Here is a 20,369-nt window from a genome sequence, read left to right on the forward strand (position 1 = left end):
GATTCTGTGAAGTTTGATTGTTGGAAAGAAGTTCTCAGCAACCAAAACCATAAGCAAGGATGCAACTGTCTTCACTGCTGGAAGAGTCATGATTCTCATAGCTGTCGATAAAATTTTAGAAAACGGAATAACAAAGTTTATCATATACATGGACTCGCTTTGTGTCGTCTTAGCCCCTTTGGGTGCATAGAGAAATAGCAGTGCAGAATGTGTCGTGGAATCTTTGCGTAGAGGTCATCAAATAACATTTTATTGGTCCCTTAGCCACTGCAGATTTCCAAAAATATAGGCTGCAAAAAATATGGAACCTATTCATTTTACCCACATTTTCTACAAAATCTACAGACAGCACGTTACACACAGACAATAACCTACATGCTATTAAGCCTCATGTTGAGTGACTAAAAGGAGCTGTTTAAAAATTTTGTTGAAGGGGCTTAGACAAGACTGAGGATAGGCCAAACATACTAGAGTCACTGGATAAGTTTTCAGAGTACCGTGATCTTCCTCTCCCTGCCATCAGTTTTGGAAGCTGTCCCTGGCTGACGTTCTCAGCACTGCAATCGTGTCCGTGTTATTGTCGTTTTGTAAGTGACAAATTAAACTTCGCCGTGGTTGGCGCAGCTAACTTCGGAGATAATGTGAACGGACTCTCCCATTAAACGGGAAGCAATTATTTTGAAGCGGCATCCAGCGTATGTATGCGTGTCCTAGAGAAAAGCCCAGAGGCTTTGGAAGCCTGCCACTCTGTGGGAAGGCCTTGCAAATCATAATTTTGGCTGTTATGACAATGTTGGGCCACAGCAGCCATATTTCTTCCAAGCCCGACGGCGCGGAAAAAGGATTGTGTTACTCTGAAAACTTTTCCAGTGACTGTAGTACATACTGCAAGCATCCATATCTTCTCATGAGATCCTCGCCCTGTATGTGAGAAATGGGGGTGTAACGACACTGTTGTGCATGCTTTCATTGAATCCAAGAAGAGGGCGGAGTCGGGCTGGTTGGTTCATGTTGAATGGTATGACGAAACAGCGCTGACGGATGGGACGGAAGAAGCGCATGTGTCTGTCTCTTCTTCTTCCGTCCCGTCCGTCGGTGCTGTTTCAAAGTACCATTCTCATTGAATGTAATCGACCTTTGTGAGCAGAGAACAAATTTTTCTGAAGTGTACAAGCAATACATCCCATGTCACCCTAAACTCTTCCTTCCACCCGATGCACTGATTCCATTGAAAAAAACACTCAACGATTAAGGAATTTTTTTTTTTACAATTCATCTTTCTTAAATGTAAGTTGACACAAGTCCTGTATATTATGCCATGTAAACTGTACTCAATTTTTGATTGCTTTTTGCAGGCATTTTACATCTGCTTTTATAAATTTAGGAAGATGACTCATGGTTATGTGATATCCATGGCTTGTCAGTTTCTCTATTGAGCTGATCCCTGGTCGGTTTATGGCATTCTTTTACCTTAGATGCTGTTGTGCCAATACTAATTGCCGTCATCATTGATTTTGTTTGCCCATGTTTCAGTTTCAATAGCTAAATGGTGGCTGCGACATCAAAGTTGACTTCAGGTCACACGAGGCATAGAAAAACTATAATATAATTTTTCATTGCTTTAATTGCTAACCTTTAATGCTAGCCTGAAGAGGCTGGATAACATTGAATGAACAAGCAGCAGTAATAATGCTGTTTTTGTTTACCTCAAGTGACGTGATGTCATGTTTGATGTCAACCACTGCTTCGCTCTTAAAACTGAAACCAAACCAAGAAAGGAGAAATTCAGTATTAACTACTTACCTGCCATGAGCAAATTCGACATGGTAATATATCTTTACTGTTGTCATGCTCATCATTACAAAGAGGTCATACGCTATCGTCATGTGAGCTGTTGTGGTGAAAGATGCAAGACCCACTGAACTACAGACCTGCACATGTGGCGAGGTCCTATGGAGCAACGTGCGCCAACTTTCATTTGCTTTTTGGCCGTTGAGGGTGCTCGGTTGCTCTGGTCATCTGCTGTGATTATCATCATCATCATTTGCTATTTCATGCGTGCTTTTTAGCTCGCTCACTTTGTGTTTCTCTGCTCTCTCATTGTTGGCAATGAAAACAACCATAATGCAATTGTTTCCGCTCTTCGACAGCAAAAAAAAAAGCGTCTCTCTTCTGCACCCTTTCATTTCGCAGGCACCATCACACTTAGCATAGATAAATTGATGATGATGATCACATGGACAAACGATAAAAATGTCTTCTTCAAAGTAAAATAATGAAGGTGGCCATTTTCCCAACAGGTGTATATTAGCGTTTCAATTCTAGCAACAAAAGGCATGAACTAAGACGTGCGCACTGGAGCAGTGCTGTCTGTGCAGGTCTGTACTTCAGTAGGTCTTAGAAAGATCCTGTGAGTGTTCTCAGGGACTGTCACTGGCAGTCACTGACATACAAATGGGGCAAGTGCTCTTCCCTCACTTGACAAAGTAGGACACCTACTGGCTTAATTCTATTGCACACTTTTACACAAATGAAACTAAAAACTGCATGCATACTAAAATTGAACAAGCCGCCACAGTGCTGCAGTGGTTATGATGTTTGGCTGCTTACCTGAAAGGCGCTGGTTTGGTCACGGCCGCGGTGGTTGCATTTCGTTGATGAATTGCTAGATACTCGTGTACAGTGCGATGTCAGTGCACGTTAAAGAACCCCAGGTGGTCGAAATTATCCAGAGCCCTCTACTATGGCGTTCCTCATAGCCTGAGTTGGTTTGGGATGTTAAACCCCATTAGACCAAACCAAACTTTACTTCCTTACTAAAATAAGGAAGTAAAGAACTGCACGTGGCTGGAACACTGCACAATCTCTGTGTTGTGTAGCGCATGATTTGGCCACCAACAGTGCTGGTATGTGTTCACAGACTGTAATGAGAGAAATTGATGTCTAGGTGCACTTATTGTCAATCTTGACGTAGTTACTAGGTTCTGATTGCATATATGCTACAGAAATTTGTATCATATGTTCAAAAAGCGCTAGGTAAAGCCGAAAGTTGGGCGAGTTGATGAACGTTCATGACGTAAAATGTAGCGCAAAGGAAACACCTATATGTTGCTTTATATTTTATATCACAAAAAGCGCTAGCTTGCAAGCGCAGACAGGACCAGGTGAGAGCAACACACAAGCACACTGCACAAAGCGCTACTATGAACTTTTTTTAATTTTTGGAGTAGAATATGGGATTATATGCATAAATCGACTTAACCTCATGTGCAGAAAAAGAGTGGAACTGCAGTTTCACCCTTTCTCTGTGCATGTGACGTTGATTTGTGCATATAATCCTATGTCCTATTCCAGAAATAAACAGTTGATAGTAGTGCTCTGTTCAGAATGTTTGTGTGTTCCTCCCACCTAGTCCTGTTCCAGATTGCAAGCTAGCACTTGCAAACTGACCCCAACCAACTAGTCTCAGTCCTAGCTCTTTTATTTCATCACTAATCTGCTGTGTATGCTGTAACATTCAGTTGCAGCATATCTCATAGATGTAATAAGCTGGCTTGGTGCTGTTGCTGACTGTGGTCTTTTGAACCGTTGCTTGTTTTTTGTCAGGCCCTTGCGAGGCATGCTGCCGTTTTGCCGCACATCGTGGCAGGCACTTCCCTGCAGAGCACGTGTCGGAGTTCCAGCATATGCCTTCCCGCTACAAGACCACAGCCTGAGATCATCACGCATGATTCTGTTGCTCCAGAACTTGTCAGGCAAGAAGAGCAGGCCCCATTCACGTTTTTCGAGCTGCGCAGCGGAGATGATGAGACGAAATCCTCAGGTGTAGTTTGCAGGGTTCTGACGACAGTTTTGTCTGGATACTTGGATGCCTACCCCTACAAAGTGAGTGTTTAGCCTTTGTATCGTAACAATGACTGCAGTTGTTTCTGTACACATTCAGCCTAAAATATGTACCAACACGCCCAACTCGCCGCATTAAACATTCAGCCTGTTTGTGTCTGTGAGTTGCTCTGAGGGTGTCAGGATGAACAATAAATAAAAGTTCACAGTTGCTCAAACCACACACAAGGCTTTCTGAAATGATCTTGGGTATCATGACTTCGTTTGAAGTTCTTTTATTTTACCACTTACAAAAGTGGTTGTAACCCCTTTTTCCCCAGTAATGAAAGTCGGATGACCACTTGTGGGTAAAGGTAATACACCAAGAATTGTCGGGCACTGCTGTTGCTTCACACCACAGCTGAAAGTGCCTCACTGCTTGTAGCTCATGGAGCGTGCCATCATTTGCCTGCACCAATAAACAATTACAGGATACAGCAGAATTTTGAGATGGAGATCTGCAGCCAATAGGAGTGAAAAAATCTCATTAGTAGTTCCTTATTCTATCAGCAGAATGTTTGCAGCAGTTGTAGCTGTGCATTATTGTCCCATTTGCACTAGTCAATTCATGAAAGAATTTTATCAATTTTAAGGTTAAGGTACCATGCAGATAGTATTTCTTTTAGTCATGCAACCTGTGGCAGGACAAATGTTCATGTTTGCTACTACATTGTCTGCATGGTGCGAAAGTGAACATTCAGCCAACTGATGGAAAGCCAATTGTCATAGTGTGACATCTCTTAAAACTATCTATGAGCCCAGTGTAGGTGTGGACAAATGGCCAGTCTTTCAGAGCTCATATTTCAGCACGCCTTACATGGGCATGTGTGTATCTGCATATGAATGCCATGCAACTGCGGCTCACTTCTAGCAGAGGTGTCGCAGTGTGGTTGTTTGTGGTTGAGTTCACACTCGTGACATGCATGGGAGTGAAGCCAGTCTTGTGTAGTAAAGTGAGGGACAAATAAATTTTTAAACTTTGCTTGTTGTTTGTGATGAGGCTACTTTGACTGTTGGCAAATGAGGCAGGTTATCTGAAATTACATGCATTTACATGAGTTGTTCAGTGGATACAACTAATGAAACATATCACACACTGAGGTTACTCAGGTTCACTTAACAGATTGCCGAGCAGATCAGTAAGAGCCTTGTTTTAGCTAAACAGGCTGTAATATTTACGTTCAAGTTCATTGTAACACCCACTCCCAATGTTCATTTCTTGTCAAAAACTTTTTTTTATTATTATGGTTATGTTAAAGACACTAGGAATTTATTTGCAGAAGTCACTGTGTTTTCCACTCATTCCGTCTGCATATTAATTGATGATATGGGACCTATGGGATTTGTAAAAATTGTCAACAAGTTGGTTTCGGATTGCGTTTTATGCCAGGAGCCTTTAAAATGCATTGGCTCAGTCCACCTGTCTTCACCTTCTTTTCAGACAACAGTGACTGGTTTTCATTTATACTTGCCAGTGTGCATTCCTAATGTCCACGTTATAATTTTTGTGAAACGTGTGACATAAGCAGCTTCTAGCATGGCTGAAGCTCTTATTAAACCTGGTAACTGTAGTGTGTAAGAGAATGCATGGGGAAGTGGAGTGCACAATGACAACTGCCAGTGTGTGCAGTTTCCTTGCTTGACTCTTCCATCATCTGGAATACTGTAAAAGGTCTCCGGAGTTAAGAAGTTCAGAATGCAGAAAAGCAAAAGGATAGCATAGAAGCGGTCAGAAGTGCAAGTTCCGTGCAGGTATATACTCGAGAATCAAGAATGTGCTAATGTAGCAGTATTCCAGATTTCTTCAAGCTGCATAATTTTGTCTGAATGTTTGGAGCGTTCAGTTATTTCAAATTAAATGCTAAGCCAGACAAACTAGTATGAATATATTTTTTGAAGTAAGTGTATTTTGGTTGCCTGCAAAAACAGATTATAATTAGCTGGAACGCATTTTTTTTAAATTTTTCATTCAGATAATTTTGGTGCAAGCATAGAAGCTAGTGGAAGGCTTGTGACATTAACTCAATCAGCAGCCTTATGTGGGTGATGTTTTTATTTTAGGAATGCAATCAGCATGCACAAAAACTGCGACTCATATTTGACGATCATTCTTTGTCCATCTTCTTGTGTATATTACCAGGTATACTGCTTCGATGTGGACCGGCGAGTGGCAGCAGAGATGGCACTATCAGACTATGAGCGAGAAGTACTGCAGTTTGCGGGCACATCGGTCGCCCTGAAGAACTCCGGCAGTGAGCAGCTGCCAGACCCTGGTCGGGCCACGGAGCAGCAGCTAAAAAGGATATCGCGCGTCCTGGCTGAACATTTGCCTCAGTTTTTCACAGAGCCCCACCACTACAGGTTATACAACAAGAACATTGTCTTCAGAAACAACATTCGTGGTGTGACGACAAGGTGAGAGCATCACCCCTTGTGCTGTACATTTCCATGCATGTGCATAGCTGTTTTCTCAAGCTTGCGAGCCCCTCGTCATTTAAGTACAAGGTGACTGCATGGCTTCTGGCAGTAATACAGTAATGCTCTTTTTCTCTGGGTTCAGGAGAAATTACTGAAGTAAATGAATATAAATATCTCGATGTTACATTATCAAACAACTTAAGCTGGAACACTCACATTTCTAACACTTGTTCATCTGCCTTACGAAAACTTTGTTTGTTGCGCCATAAACTAAAAGATACACCACTTCAGGTTAAGAGACTAGCATACGAAACCTTTATAAGGACTAAATTGTAATATGCGTGCATTGTATGGGACCCGTATACTGTCACTAACGTAAAAGCACTTTAGCGGATCCAAAGGAAAGCTGTGCGATTCATGTTTTCGCAATACAATCGAACTACTTCAGTCTCTGCGTTAATGCACTCGAATTCAATACCAACCCTTCAGTCCGGGCACAAGTTTCTTCGGTTGAAATTCTTATTTTTGTTATTTAACCATAAACTTGGAATAAATTCTTCACCGTATCTTATACTACAGAACACCAGACGAACCAGACACTCCCACCCCCTTTCTCTGACCCCGTACCTTGCAAAGACTAACTTATTTCAGCACTCTTTCTTTCCGCAAACCATCAATGATTGGAACAGCTTTCCAGCTTCGTGTGTACGGTCTCTTGACCTGATAAGTGACCATTGTTAGCTTTTTTTAGCTTGTTTTTGCCTTTCCATGTCATTTCCCGCTGCTGGTGTTCTGTTTGCATTTTGGTATTATTGCTCAATCTGTGATCTGTTTCTGTATCCACTTCTGCTTGGGCCTCGCGGCCTGCAGTATGTCATAAATAAATAAATAAATGATATGTCATGAAGTTGCAAAGAAGAGAGAGAAGTGGGTGGGTGTACAATGGCAAGAAAACACATTAGGAGCAAAATTTTGTTGCAGAAAGATTACATTTAATAGGTTGTCACATAGTGCAGAGGTCGGAATTGGTCAGTGGCTGCAGATTTGCAAGCAAAAATTTATACAGCTTGTTTTTACGGTGCACTTGTATAAATGACATATGGCTAATATATATATTACTCGGGCAATTTTGCTCAAAGACTATTCCTCATGACAGTAGGATGACATTTATTTGTTCGGGTATAGATAAAAGTGTGAAGAATTATGTTGCCCAGTCCGTACTGCCTGAGGCACAACGGTCTAACCAGGATGACATTCATTAAGTGGGTGACCCGAAGACAGTAGGAAGCTTTTAATTGTTATGTTTTGAGTTTATGATTGAGTACGCTTGCTCATCCAAGGCCTTGTCTGTTGGGAGTCACAAGGCCATATGCACAACTTTGGCCACATTGGTGCAAAGTAGTACTGTCTTCTTTTAGTCTGTTCAGGCAATTCACCAGCTAGACAGCCGTGCTTTATAAAAGCCTTGAATTAAGTTCACATGGGTGCTAGCTTCTTTCTTTTTATATATTATGGGTGTTTCAGTAAATACCTGCTGTAATATCGGGTCTCTGAGTTTTAAAAAAATGGTCTATCGGGATTGTAGTTTCGGCAGTGCTAGGCATCAGAAAACAAGTGGATCATGTTTGTTGTAGCAAGCTGATAAACTAAAATGTAATGCGTATGTAATTCACTCTTAACCATTTGACTTGGGTTCCTGCAGGCCCTCAGTTACAGCCATATCAGCTTTTACATTTTCAGAAACTTGGTTCTTGTCAGTGTTGCTCGTTTCGTTGTGTTCTTTTCTGCCTCCGAGTCCTTTTCTGTGCTGTTCCATAAAAGATGAGTTACCAACAAGCCCGGTCTTCCAACTCAGTGTTGCAGCACAGGGAGTTCTAACTATTAGGGAATGGCAAACCAAAGTGACGTGGCTGAACTGTGCATGCAGCCACACCCATGAGCACGTGTCTAGTGTCTTTTTGTGTCACTCCTTCCTAGTGCAAGGGGTCAGTGCCAAGCATCTACTGGCTGTGGCCCGCCACTTATGCGTATTGTGTCTTTCGCCACTTATGCGTATTGTGTCTTTCGCCACTTATGCGTATTGTGTCTTTAGCACCCTTCCAAGCACCTGAGCTCAGAGCTAAAAGGAGGAACACGTTAAAAGTAATATGAAGGACTGCACATTAGGGTAGTAGCATGGCAGAAATGTGCAGCAGAAGGTCAAAAGGTAAACAGAAACCATAGGCAAGACATCCCATCTTAGTGCAAGGAAAATAATGATGTGCATCCGAAAGTAGCCAATAGCAAACTTCTTGTGCACATGCTGGCAGTGCAAATGCTACACTGTCCCAGGTCTGTGCAAGTTTGTCATGTAATGTAGCAGGTTTTGGAGCTCTGTGAATGTTTTCAAAAACATCAGGCCTACATTTATGATCAGTCAAATAGTTTTTATGCGTGATGCGTGGTTACTCAGTGGTGAGCACTTCATGCTTCTGACTTCCATGCAGTGCTGCCAGTTTTGCATGGCTATCGGGAACAGAGCGCATGAAAAGCAGCTGTATGCAATGATTCTTTGTTTCCTAAAGACCATTACATCATTAAATAAGGTGAAAAACTTGACCGTGCAGGCTGACATTACAATCTGGTTGCATTGTGATGAATCCCCATTCATGTGGGCACCTCTGCGAATGGAAGAGTTAATGAAGCTACTCATGCATGATGGGATCTAGCGCAGCTGTAGTGTAGACTGGGTAGCTGTGGCAAAATCTTGGAAGTGAACAGTGAACAGCACCTGAGTAGTCCCCACAAAAAAGGTGCAGTAATGGAAACTTTTACTGCAATGTGCTGTGCAGAACATAAATATGACCTGTGCCACTCATATGTAGTCATCATTTGAAAAACAAGAGCGCTTAGGAACAATCCTTTGGGAGTATTGGGATGTAGAACTCGCTGTTTTAGAAATTCACCAAGTTTATCCACATTTCAGCTGTCATCTAGCTTCTTTCCTTGAAATGCAGGTTTATATTTTCTTTATTGCAAACCACCTGAAGTAAGGTTTATATTCTGGATATTTTACATCTAGGCAGTTTAGTGCTCTAATTTCAGCTTATTCAAACAAAGTGGGGTGTAGTTGGCAGGAAAAGTTTCTGAAATGTGGGCGTGGAGAAAAAAATGTCTTGTCACAGTCACATAAGCCGGTCATCTGAAATACCTGTTAGTATGAGCGCTCTTGCATGCTCCATTGTCTGGTATTGGTACTAGGCAACTGGGTTGCTAGACAGTGCTTCAATAAACTTATTCCTCAGGATACACCCTGTAAACTTTTGCTGACGGCTGTACTGTCAGGAGCTGAAGTTGTGCATACCCGCTCAAGCTTTGTTTAGACTGTATTTTGCCCCACTTTGCGGCAGTATCTGCTGCCAAGACAGGCATGTGGCACGGGCTGGAACATTTTATTTTTAATTCTTTTTTGGGTGTCCCTCTTTAGTTTTTTTGTCGAGAGGGGCACAGAGGGGCCTCTATATCTTTATATAGAGGCATGTCAGTTTGCTCGTTTCTATTTGGGGTGCTCCTGCCTGGCAGAACTGCCAAATGGAATTGAAAGAGCAGTGAACCATATAGCCACACTTTGTATGCATCACTTTTGCTCCTGACAGTATACGTTAACATTCAGTAATTTTTTAGCTTAATTTGACCTTGATAGGTGCTGTATTGCAAGGCCACAGCTCAGGTGATTTTCTGTGCGAGGTGCTCTGAAACAACACACGAAACAGTTCGCACAGTAGCTTACATTTTTTAGTTTATAGCTGAGACAAGCATTTTTTTTTTTTTTGCCTCGTTGGAATCCGAGGAGACTGTAAAGGCTCTAGAATGTTGTGCTAGTAACATTATCTTCCGTCATTTTTGCTGGCATGGCTGGTAACCAAACGAACTTGCTGCTAGCTCGTTAGCTGTTCCAGGCTGATTGCATTCTTTTGCCAACCAGGGGCATCACAGGCTATGTGCAGCAGTTGGCGTTGGTGCGCATCCTGGGGCACCTGCGGTATGCACACGTCCACATGGAAGTGCTCAAGATGACCACCCACAAGGAGGACAGCACAGTGCGTGTGCGCTGGCGCATCGTGGGCGTCTCAGGCTTACGTGCCCTATTCATGTTTTGGAAGTTTCGTATTTGGGAATGGCAGAAGATGATTTCCCAGGAGGCTGAGTGAGTCCCCTGCTTTTCACCTAGCTTTTCTTTGTCTTTGGCTCACCTGAGTCAAGAGCTATCTATTCTTCCACTTACAGTGGGAATAAAGAGTTAAACCGATCGTGGTGCGAGTTGTGACGGAACAACCCGACTGTTGGTACAGTTGTGGACTTTGTGCTTGCCCCTGTGTTATTGTGAATTGCAAAGCCAAGCTTTGGCTGTAATGTGCCGGAAGTAGTTGCTTCTAGTCTGTAACTTGGGCCAAATTCCCTGTGAGTTGTCTGTGATAATTGGTCTCTGATGGCATACATTAATTCCTTCAAATGCACATTGATTGGACACGAGACCTTTGAAAGAAACCAGTGAGGAAGTGTGTTCCTGGCATTCGTTCGAAAAATGTGATAGCTAATTTAATTGGAGAAGCTGCAGCTTGGTGAGTTAGATGATTTCCTACAGTGGATTTGCATAACTTAACCCCCGCTAAGGCACCTTCTTATAGTATGTGGGACGAGAGCTGTACTGCAAAAAAAAAGAAAGAACGAAACAGCAGTGCTGTGAAAATAGTGGACGTTCACCTTATACAGGCTGTGCATATCCCATCTAACAGTGTTAGTACTCTTTCAAGACATGTTTAGCCGTGTGTACAACTCATGTGACAGATGTTCCCAATCATACATCATTATGATGCCATCTTACTGGCTCTCTCTACCTTGCTATGTGCACACACCTGCTTGAGAGAACATATTTTGTATTGAAGGCCTATTTTTGGTTTTGGATAATGAAACTGACTGCCTCTTTTTTATATATCGTGGGAGGGTACAGCGCGAAACAAGATGACGGACGAAGCAGGAGGACACAAAGATGGATGGCTTGCAAAGCTTCCTTTGCTGGTCTCGTTCCAAAGTTCAGACCTTAGTACAGTGGAGCCTCAGTATAGTGAACACGAATATTAGGAATTATTGGCTGTATTGAACTCTTCCTAAATATTTTTAATACGGGTGTGTGAATATTGAAATCTTCTAATATAAATTGAATACGAATATGAACAAAAAATGGCTTCGAATATTGAATACCTGTTCAGTCTGAAAAAAATGTTTCAGAGAAAGGTAAATAGGCAAATGTTGTTGCCCTTTATTTATTTATTTATTTTATTTTATTTTATTTTCAAAATAATGTATGGTCTTTGCAACTGAAATAAAAACTGTACTGACTCAGCACTATATAGAAAAAAACTTGTGCTGAGAAACATTGCTTAGTCAGCACAAGAGTAACACATTTTGGCGGGTTAGTTGGTTAAGCATCTTGAATAAACAGCGCGAACGAAGACGAGCACAAAAGACAAGGAAACAGCGCTGTGTCGTCCGTTTCCTTGTCTTTTGTGCTCGTCTTCGTTTGCGCTGTTTATCTAGCATAAGAGTATGCAACCTGTAATGTGGTCATGAAAAATGAAATCCATGAAATGGCACATGATTGGCAACTAAAAATAACATGATGGCCAGTGAAAAACCTTATTAATTCGGATTTCAAGGGGCCGGAAGAAATGCCTGGATTATCCGAAGGTTGTTATATAAAGTGCCATGCCCTCCCTCGCTCCGCATGCTCAGGCAGCGATGGAACTGCTGCTTAACCATCATAGAAGCCAGAACATGACACCTTCATGCCATTTATGCATGGTTTTGCATTGACAGTTGCTTGTTATGGTTCCAAAAGTTTTCACTGTCCTTACGTGCAGGGGGAAAACTTACTTAATGAAGCTATGGCCCCAAGTCATGATAAGTCAGAGCAGATGGCATTACGCTAACCAATAGCGCTTAGCTAAGTGGTCGAGCTTTCCTATGTGCAACGACATAGCCGAATTGGTGGATCAATGCCTCGTAACTCACAGTTACTCTACTAAATTCCTAAGATAACTTAATCTCACCACATTCCTAGTTCCAGCACTTCCTTAGTTTTATGCTGTGACCTACTTTAACTGACTAAATTCAGTTAAAACCGAATTTCAAAAAATGTATTTGGCATTCCTTTATTGGTGTTTTTCAGTGTAAACCAAAAAGTCCAACCCTACATAAGCGAACGCGGTTGGCCATGAAATGGATATACCCGTCACGGTGGCTCAGTGGCTTTGGCATTTGGCTGCTGAACCCAAAGTTGCGAGATCGAATCCTGGCCGTGGCAGCCGCATTTTGATAGAAGCGAATGCAAACACGTTCGTGTGCTGTGTGATGTCAGCACACATTCAAGAGCCCCATATGGTCTAAATTAATCCGGAGCCCTGTACTACGGCATTCCTCATAGCCTTGTGTCACTTTGGTACGTTAAATCCCACATACCATAAAATGGATACAGTATTCCTCTCCTCAGCGCCAAGCGGTGCCTGCTTGGATGGCAGGTGGCAGGCTTCACCACGCTGCATAAGTCACTGGTGGTGGTGAGCAGGCGTTTGCACCAAGGTTCACACATTTATCTCGCACTCTACGCCAGCACCACGGAAGGTGCAGCAGCGTGGAGGTTTGGTAGCCAGGCTGTCAGCATGTGTTCATGCCTCTCGCACCCGTCAACAGTGCCCCAGAAGCAGCGGCGTGGATGTTCGTCGCAAGCTGTAGCCTTCCAGTAACCATTGTTTGCTCATCAGTGTAGAACTCTTCACAATTTTATTTTTCTTAAAGGTTTAGAAAGTGCTGTTGGATAGCGTGCGGTGGGCTATTCCCTTTAGGAACAGCCAGAAAGAAATGATTTATCACATTCAATAAGTTGGTGTTAACCATGGAACTGGTGCGTCCTTGCATGCATTTTGTTGGGCAGTCGTCAAGGGGCACCTCAGTTTTATCAGTTAACGTTCTCACGCGTGTGAGGAAAGGCTGCTGGTAAGTTGGTTTGCTGACATGCAGCCTCAGTGCTGAGGTTTGAATTAACGAGCTGCAACACAGGTGATCCCTAAGTGATTTGACCTTCAGAGCATACATACATCATTGAGGTATGTTCACTATTTGGATAGACTCCACGCATTGGTTGCGACACGCAAACTCTGAACTGGACTGAAGGTGCCAGCAGGCAAACGAAGAGCCGTGTGATGGTCTGAATATTAAAAGGTCCACTAAAGAGGAATATGAACTCATATTTTTTCCAAGGGAACTCGATCTACACATTGCGAGCATTCTTAGAAACTTCGAATTATATTGACCTGTGCAGCCAACTGCCCTAATTTAAACGGGCTTAAACATCTCGGCTCCCGCATTTTTTTTAACTGACTGCTCAAGGTATCAGGAGTCAACTAACACATGGAGTGCCTTTCAGGCAGTCGCATGGCGGCTTCGCTTTCGCTTTTATTTTGTTCTTTAGGTTTCCGTGTATAAATAGATCCAGTCAAAGATCACACAGCTGCAAATTAGGCCCACGGAAATAAAAATACGCATGGACTCTTTGCTTTTGCCTCTCGCTGCGTATCACTCCACCAATGGCAGAGCGGCAAGCCGCCACGGGACTGGCTGAAAGGGTGGTTGACTCCTCCTACCGTCAGCGGCGAGTTCAAAAAAAGGCAAGAGCCGGGACGTTTAATTTGGTTTAAATTACGGAAATTGGCTGCGCAGGACAGTAATTCGAAGTTTCTAAGAATGCTCTGAACATGCACATCGAGTTCCCGCGGTAAAAAGAAGAGTTCAGATTCCTCTTTAGTGCACCTTTAAAATGGATTGTTTTGCAGATTGGTACACTATACAACTGTAGTGCTCCTCTGCGCTTGCTTTATTTTACTCTGGAAGATAATTAAAGATGCTTTAGCTCCCCACATAGAAAAAATGGACAGAATTAGTTTGTTTTGTTGCTTTTTCAGTGACCCTTATTATTATTGACCATCATGCCATAGACGTAGAAAAGGATATGCTGATTTTTATTGTTTTATTTTTTGCACCCCCAGGTGGACTGATGGTTTTTCAGTGCTTAAAGTGGGATCTGATGGCCTTATATATGAGCATATTTGTGACAAGGTAAGCTCATCTTTTTATTATTTTTTTTCAATGAACTCTGTGGGAGTAATTTGAATCCAAAAACTGGGTGAGAGCTGATCTACTGACTAGTTATCATAGTGCGTTAAATCTCATATTTAATACCATTTCCTTTTTCATTTTTTGTTTCCCCTTTCCCCACCAATGCTTTTATTATAAAAGCAGTGATTGAACTCTGTATGCAATTTTTTTTTTTTTCTACAAAACTTTGGCTCATAACACAAGTACATTTTACTATGCATTGGTACATCTAATACAACTGTCAGGCTGGCAGTTCACGTCGAAGTTGTGTATGGCTACAGAAAGGTCATGACCTGCAGGTTAGGCACATGAATTTTGCAGTTTTGTTGCTTTGTAATTAGTTTCCTTGCTTGTACACATATTGCACTGGTTGCTTTATAATGGCTTATTCTGTGCAAGTTTGATGTTAGTGTTAATTTTGAGCAAAGCTCTGTAGTGTGTGTGCTCATCTTGCACAAGCTGTATTACAGAGGCATTACTGGACTTGACCGAGAACTGAAACGGCAGCACACACAGGTGGATACAAACAAACAACTGACATGTATTTGTGCGAAAGCCAGTACATGAATTCAATTTTCAATTTCAGTTCACTTGTTTATTCACATCTATTCATATACAGGTTGCAAGCAGCTGCGGTGGCTCAGTTGTTATGGCGCTCGGCTGCTGGCCCGAAAGATGAGGGTTCGATCCTGGCCACAGTGGTCGAATTTTCGTTGAAGGCGAAATGCTAGAGGCCCGTGTACTACAGGGTCTGTCCTGAAAGTAATGAGACTAGTTGCAGTGTGGTGCGTGCTCGTGCTAGATCGGGAAACCGCTTTTGGGGGAAGGAGCGGGAACCTTCAGCTTCACGATGCAACGAGCTTAGTTGGCTGCGAGGAGGCGAAGCGAGTGGACATCTTCGAGCGTGTACCCATATTTCGTCGCTGCGTCGAGGAATACATGGAGCGAACGTTGGAACAGCGCTACACGGTGAAGCTTTGCATTAAACTGGGTAAGTCCCCTACCGAGTCAATCAACGTGGTCAAGACAGTATGTGGGAACGATGCAATGTCCACGTCGTGTGTTCCAATGGCACAAGGCATTTAAAAACGGTCGTGACGACGTTCACAACAAGCAGCGGTCCAGGCGCGTGTCGATGACGGTTACGGACGGTAACGTTGACTGTGTGGTCCTGGACGTCTTCACAGCCATTTGTAAACGCTTTGTGCCATTGGGACGCTTGCAATCTGGACATTGCATCATTACCACATGCTGTCAAATGTCTCGGTCGGCGATTTATTCAGTTTATTGCAAAGCTTCACCGCGTCGCGCTGTTCCATGGTTTCCTCGACGCAGCGACGAAACAGGGGTACACGTTTCAGCACGTCCACTCGCTTGACCTGCTTGAAGCCAACTGAGGTCTTTGCACTGTGAAGCTGAAGGTTCCCGCTCCTTCCCCCAAAAGTGGTTTACCGATCTAGAGCACGCACGCGCCACACCGCGACTTGTCTCATTACTTTCAGGACAGACCCTGTATGTAATGTAAGCGCACGTTAAAGAACCCAGGTGGTCGCAACTATCTGTAGCCCTCTGTTACAGCATCCCTCATAGCCTGAGTCGCTTTGGGACATTAAACCCAAACAATAAACATATACAGATGGCAGGAGCACAAACGAAAAGCCACACAAATTTAGCTTGACTGGACCTGTACCCCATACAGAAATACAATAATGTGTGCAGTGAAAAAAAAAACTACCTTATTTACTTTCATAATTTGCACACCCAACCTTTTACCTAGATTTAAAAAAAAAAACAAAAAAAAAACTTTACTAGCATATTTTGTGCTCTCTGCTGCGCCAAAGCACCAGCATGTACTCGGGTGCGCACAAGACAGGCTTGGGAAGATCGGTGCAGCCGTGTTTCTCTGTGCAATTGCAAAAGGTGCAAGTGGCAAGAGCGCGAATTGTGTGCCATTCACTCAGCATGCTCATGCTGGCGGTGGCGTTTCCAGACAAATGGTTGCGCACACACCAAAATCCAAAGCTGCTGAACATTTTGCTTTTCGGTTTGCTGCTAGTCGGGCGGGCTGCACGCGAGGTCTCCGTTTTATTTCTCATTATCTCCTTTGCCTTCCACTGCTGGCTTCGCGATTGTATCGTTGTACAGTTATTGCTTTGAGCTGCGCACATGCCATCATGCCATCCTGTGGGGAACTACATAGCATAGGGCGGGGTGGGACGGGGTACGCATCTTATAATTGGAGTCAACTTTTTTGCTGGCCAGTGAGGGGTGCGAGATGAGGGGTCTGCATATAGGCAGCAATATACACATGTTATGACCTTTGTAGAGTTTTTTAGGATGGCTTAGAAAATTTACAGGTAATTTGTGCACCCCCTCTTTGCAGCCCTAATTAAAAAAAAATGAGCAAATTATGCAAGTAAGTAAACTTGTTAATTCAAACTTCAAGAGAGAATTATCAGAAGTGCACCTTAATATGAACCAAGACTGAATGCAGCTTGGTTTATAGATATTTATGCATAGAAGTGGTATTTTGGATCTATTTCTCTATGCAAATGTAGTTAAATGCTTTAGCACAACATAAAATATGGGCGAAAGGCAGTGATACATTTGTTAACTCTTTCGCTACCGCGGAAAAATGCACAATTTGGAGTGTACTGAAAGAAAAATTTTTTTCACAAGAACTAATGCACCCAGCACATATTGCAATGCATGAAATTGTAGCTTATTAGTTACACTTCTGAATGAAACGAACAGAAGAGTTGTGTGTGTAAAAGTAAATGAACATTTATTTGTGAAATTTGCTAAAAACACAAAAAAGTATATAGCAAAAACAAAAATTACCTGCTGCACTAAGCCCGAACTTGATTAGAGGAAAACTGGAATATACAAACTGTTGCACATGTTTATAGCTGTCATTATTCACAGTTTCAGCTATGAGAAAAATTTACTGCACTTTCCATGGCTTGTCAAGTCAGGGGTCATGACTGTGGTGCCACTGTGAAGAGCAATCAGGGGCGAAGATGTGAAGCAGAGATAGACTGACAAGTGCTTCACATAAGGTTTTATCTTTGTTCCTCCGTTGTTCTCTGATAGCCGAGCTTGCTGTTTCTTCTTTTTTTTCATTATTTTCGGTTGGTGTTGAATGGATTCTACGGGAGGATTGGGGGCGTGGACTTCTTTTCCCTCATCATACCCGAAGATTTCTTGAATGAGCTGCTCCCTGAAAGCCAGCTGATAAAATTTGGCATTTTAGGCAAGCTCTAAAACATCAGGATCGATGAAATAAGTTTTATCGATGTGCTTCAAAAGCCAGGACACTTTCCAAGTCTTGCCAGTAGAAGCTGCCGCCACTGAATCATCCGGGTCCGTTACGTGCAAAAAACAAACAAACAAAGAAAGCAAAAAACCAATTTTGAGAAATGATTTTTGATGGCAGAGGGCCAGAATAGATTATTCTGGTATTTCAGTAGAGATACAGTCGTGGCAGGTCAACAATTCCAATGTATATGATGATTCCAATGAACATCAGAATATCCAGCAGATTCACGTCTTCCCATGAGCCGTCACGCCGAATTTGCTGAAAATCTTCATCCATGCATAAGTGTTTCCGCACACGGTCTTCATCATTTCCGCTGTGAAGAGCATCAAAAAAAAGTCGAGAAGTCGAGCGAATCTCGGAGCGCCGCTCTGCAGCGATGTGCCGATATGGACACCTAGCTGTCGTCTTGGTTGAAAAACGCGACGCGACCTTGAGCATTTGGCAAACTGTCTTCGCCATACGTTGTCAGGACCTTGAAGCACAAAAATAAACCACAGTCATCAATTACAAACCGTATGCACCGCAGAAAACACACAGCGAATGAAAACAGAACTTACATACAAGTACGCGCTGACGTTCCAGGCTCCCGAGGCGAAGTCTCACCGTCGAAACCGAAATTCGACGTTTGTACATTGTTGCCCGACTAATAACCGCTGCTTTCATCGCAAAAAACGAAACCGAAACCGGCCGACGTGCTCGGTGTCAGCTTTCGCTTTCGAGGAGCGCGCGGCGACGCGGACGCCATTTTCTCCGGCTGACGCTGCTGCGGCCGTTCAAAGTTTTATTTTTCACGGCGCCCCCTCATGTCAAAACACTGAAACCAAAACTGCAATCGAAAGAGCAGTTGTTGAGCTCGCTAACTAGATGGCGTAGCACGTCCACGGCGCTCCAAAATGAGCTTTTTTGCGCGGGCAATTTGAATCGATCATATGCGAACGATGGCCTAGGGCGCGGTAGCGAAAGAGTTAACTCAAGTGTGGTTGTAGAAAGTTATCAATATTGTGCTGGTTTTGCAGTAGAGTAAAGACCTCGAGGGATTTGAAGAAAGGTCCAAATCATCTAACAGCCGAAAAGTCGAATGGCTCCAAAAAGAAACTTCCAGAAACAGTTTTGCACCGCAGCAAATTTAGTTGATGGAAAAATTGGCATTGGTTGTCTGCTTTTAAGTGAAAAACTGCGTGGCAGCAATGATTTTTTGGAATTCTGTCATGGCTGTGGGTTCCGATCCACGCCGGTGGGACACGCGTTGACGCCGGTCGGGTGCATAGCTCCAATGCGACCCCGGTTGGTCGCAGCTGGCACCCGACGGCCGAAACTCGGCACACTGTTGGTCGGCAGTGGTTGGCTGGGGAGAGGAGAGAAGTGTCATGGTGTACTGCATGCCCACTGTTGGGAATATCAGAGCAGAACTGCTCCAAAATAGTAAGGCCTTCTGGGGCCTCCTTCACAGATGCGACACTGTAGCAGTGGAGCCTCCACACACAGTGGTGTTCATGTAAGGAGGCTTCACCACACAACGAGCAGCTAGTAATGAGCACACATTACCGGCGCACGGGACCTCGCGAATGGACAGGAGGGGAACACAAATGTGCGCCGGAGCAGTGAGGTGCCTTCTAAAAAGAAAAAAATGCACATACTATCTCGTCGTCTGCACTGCCAGAAAAATGTGCCGTAATCTAGGACGGCTCATAGATATACTGATAACTGCACACGAGTCTTGGGGAGCATCTCTCATCAGCCACTTTTCTTTCCTTTAGCTTTTCTTCACGAAGAACAGTGTTCCCGGCTTTCTTTGCTGCTTTTTATGTATGGCGACCCGCAGAAATACGCTCACCACATACCAAAGAAGAGGGGATGTCAGCTGTGCTACACAGACCGCTGGGACGTTTTTCGTGGTGACCACCACGTCGAAGAACAAAAAATTAGAACTGGTTACTGGCCGTGCTGATAAGTGGCACCACAGGACATGTGTTCTAGGGTTCGCGTGCATTACATAATGAGGCAACTCACGCTGCGCTGTCGCCTAGCTTATCAAGTGCCGTCAGGACTGCGCTTGTGCCTCTCGGGCTGCAGGGTAAAATTTAGACTCCTTCACGCTGCATTATAGCTTCGCCCACCTTGAGACCACAGAGACGCTGTTGTTGACGGATGCGCTGCTCTGGCAGCAGTGCAGCACTTAGCACCAGGCGGACTGGAAGCTTCGCCAAAGTTTGTTTGGGTTCGCTTCTGTCTTCTCCTCGGTTCTGGCGCCAAGGTTACCACGGCACACCGACAGCGAAAGCTAAAAGCATTTTTAGCTTGAAAAAAAAAAAAAAGACCAGCAGCGTGCCAATTAGCATCTGAACCAGCGCACAGTTGGGCTTTGCTCCCAGACGCACAGTCATCGCTGGCTGCTTGTGCAGCTCGGAAAAAGAAACTATGTGGCGACGGGGCGACTCCGATCGACACGGCCCCTCTTCAAACTGCGTTGGAGTTATCTGGTTGGAGGGGCTGGATTTTCAGTTCACGCAGTGTGATAAACCTGACCCATGCAACCTCGGTCGCCACTTTTTTGCACGCG

General features: G+C 43.6%; 1 protein-coding gene across 2 annotated transcripts in view; it reads left to right on the forward strand.

Moving 5' to 3' along the window:
* LOC149351897 (uncharacterized) overlaps positions 1-20,369 on the forward strand; it is a 40,243-nt gene that overhangs the window by 7,531 nt on the left and 12,343 nt on the right. For both annotated transcript variants that reach the window (XM_089581161.1, XM_089581160.1), the window contains 4 exons: positions 3,607-3,885; positions 6,023-6,297; positions 10,265-10,486; positions 14,382-14,451. In XM_089581161.1, coding sequence (XP_089437287.1) covers positions 3,607-3,885; positions 6,023-6,297; positions 10,265-10,486; positions 14,382-14,451 — 846 coding nt within the window. The remainder of the gene's footprint in view (positions 1-3,606; positions 3,886-6,022; positions 6,298-10,264; positions 10,487-14,381; positions 14,452-20,369) is intronic.

This window comes from Amblyomma mixtum, chromosome 3, assembly GCF_055824585.1.
Source record: "Amblyomma mixtum isolate Tamu chromosome 3, ASM5582458v1, whole genome shotgun sequence".
NCBI classification, from domain to species: domain Eukaryota; kingdom Metazoa; phylum Arthropoda; class Arachnida; order Ixodida; family Ixodidae; genus Amblyomma; species Amblyomma mixtum.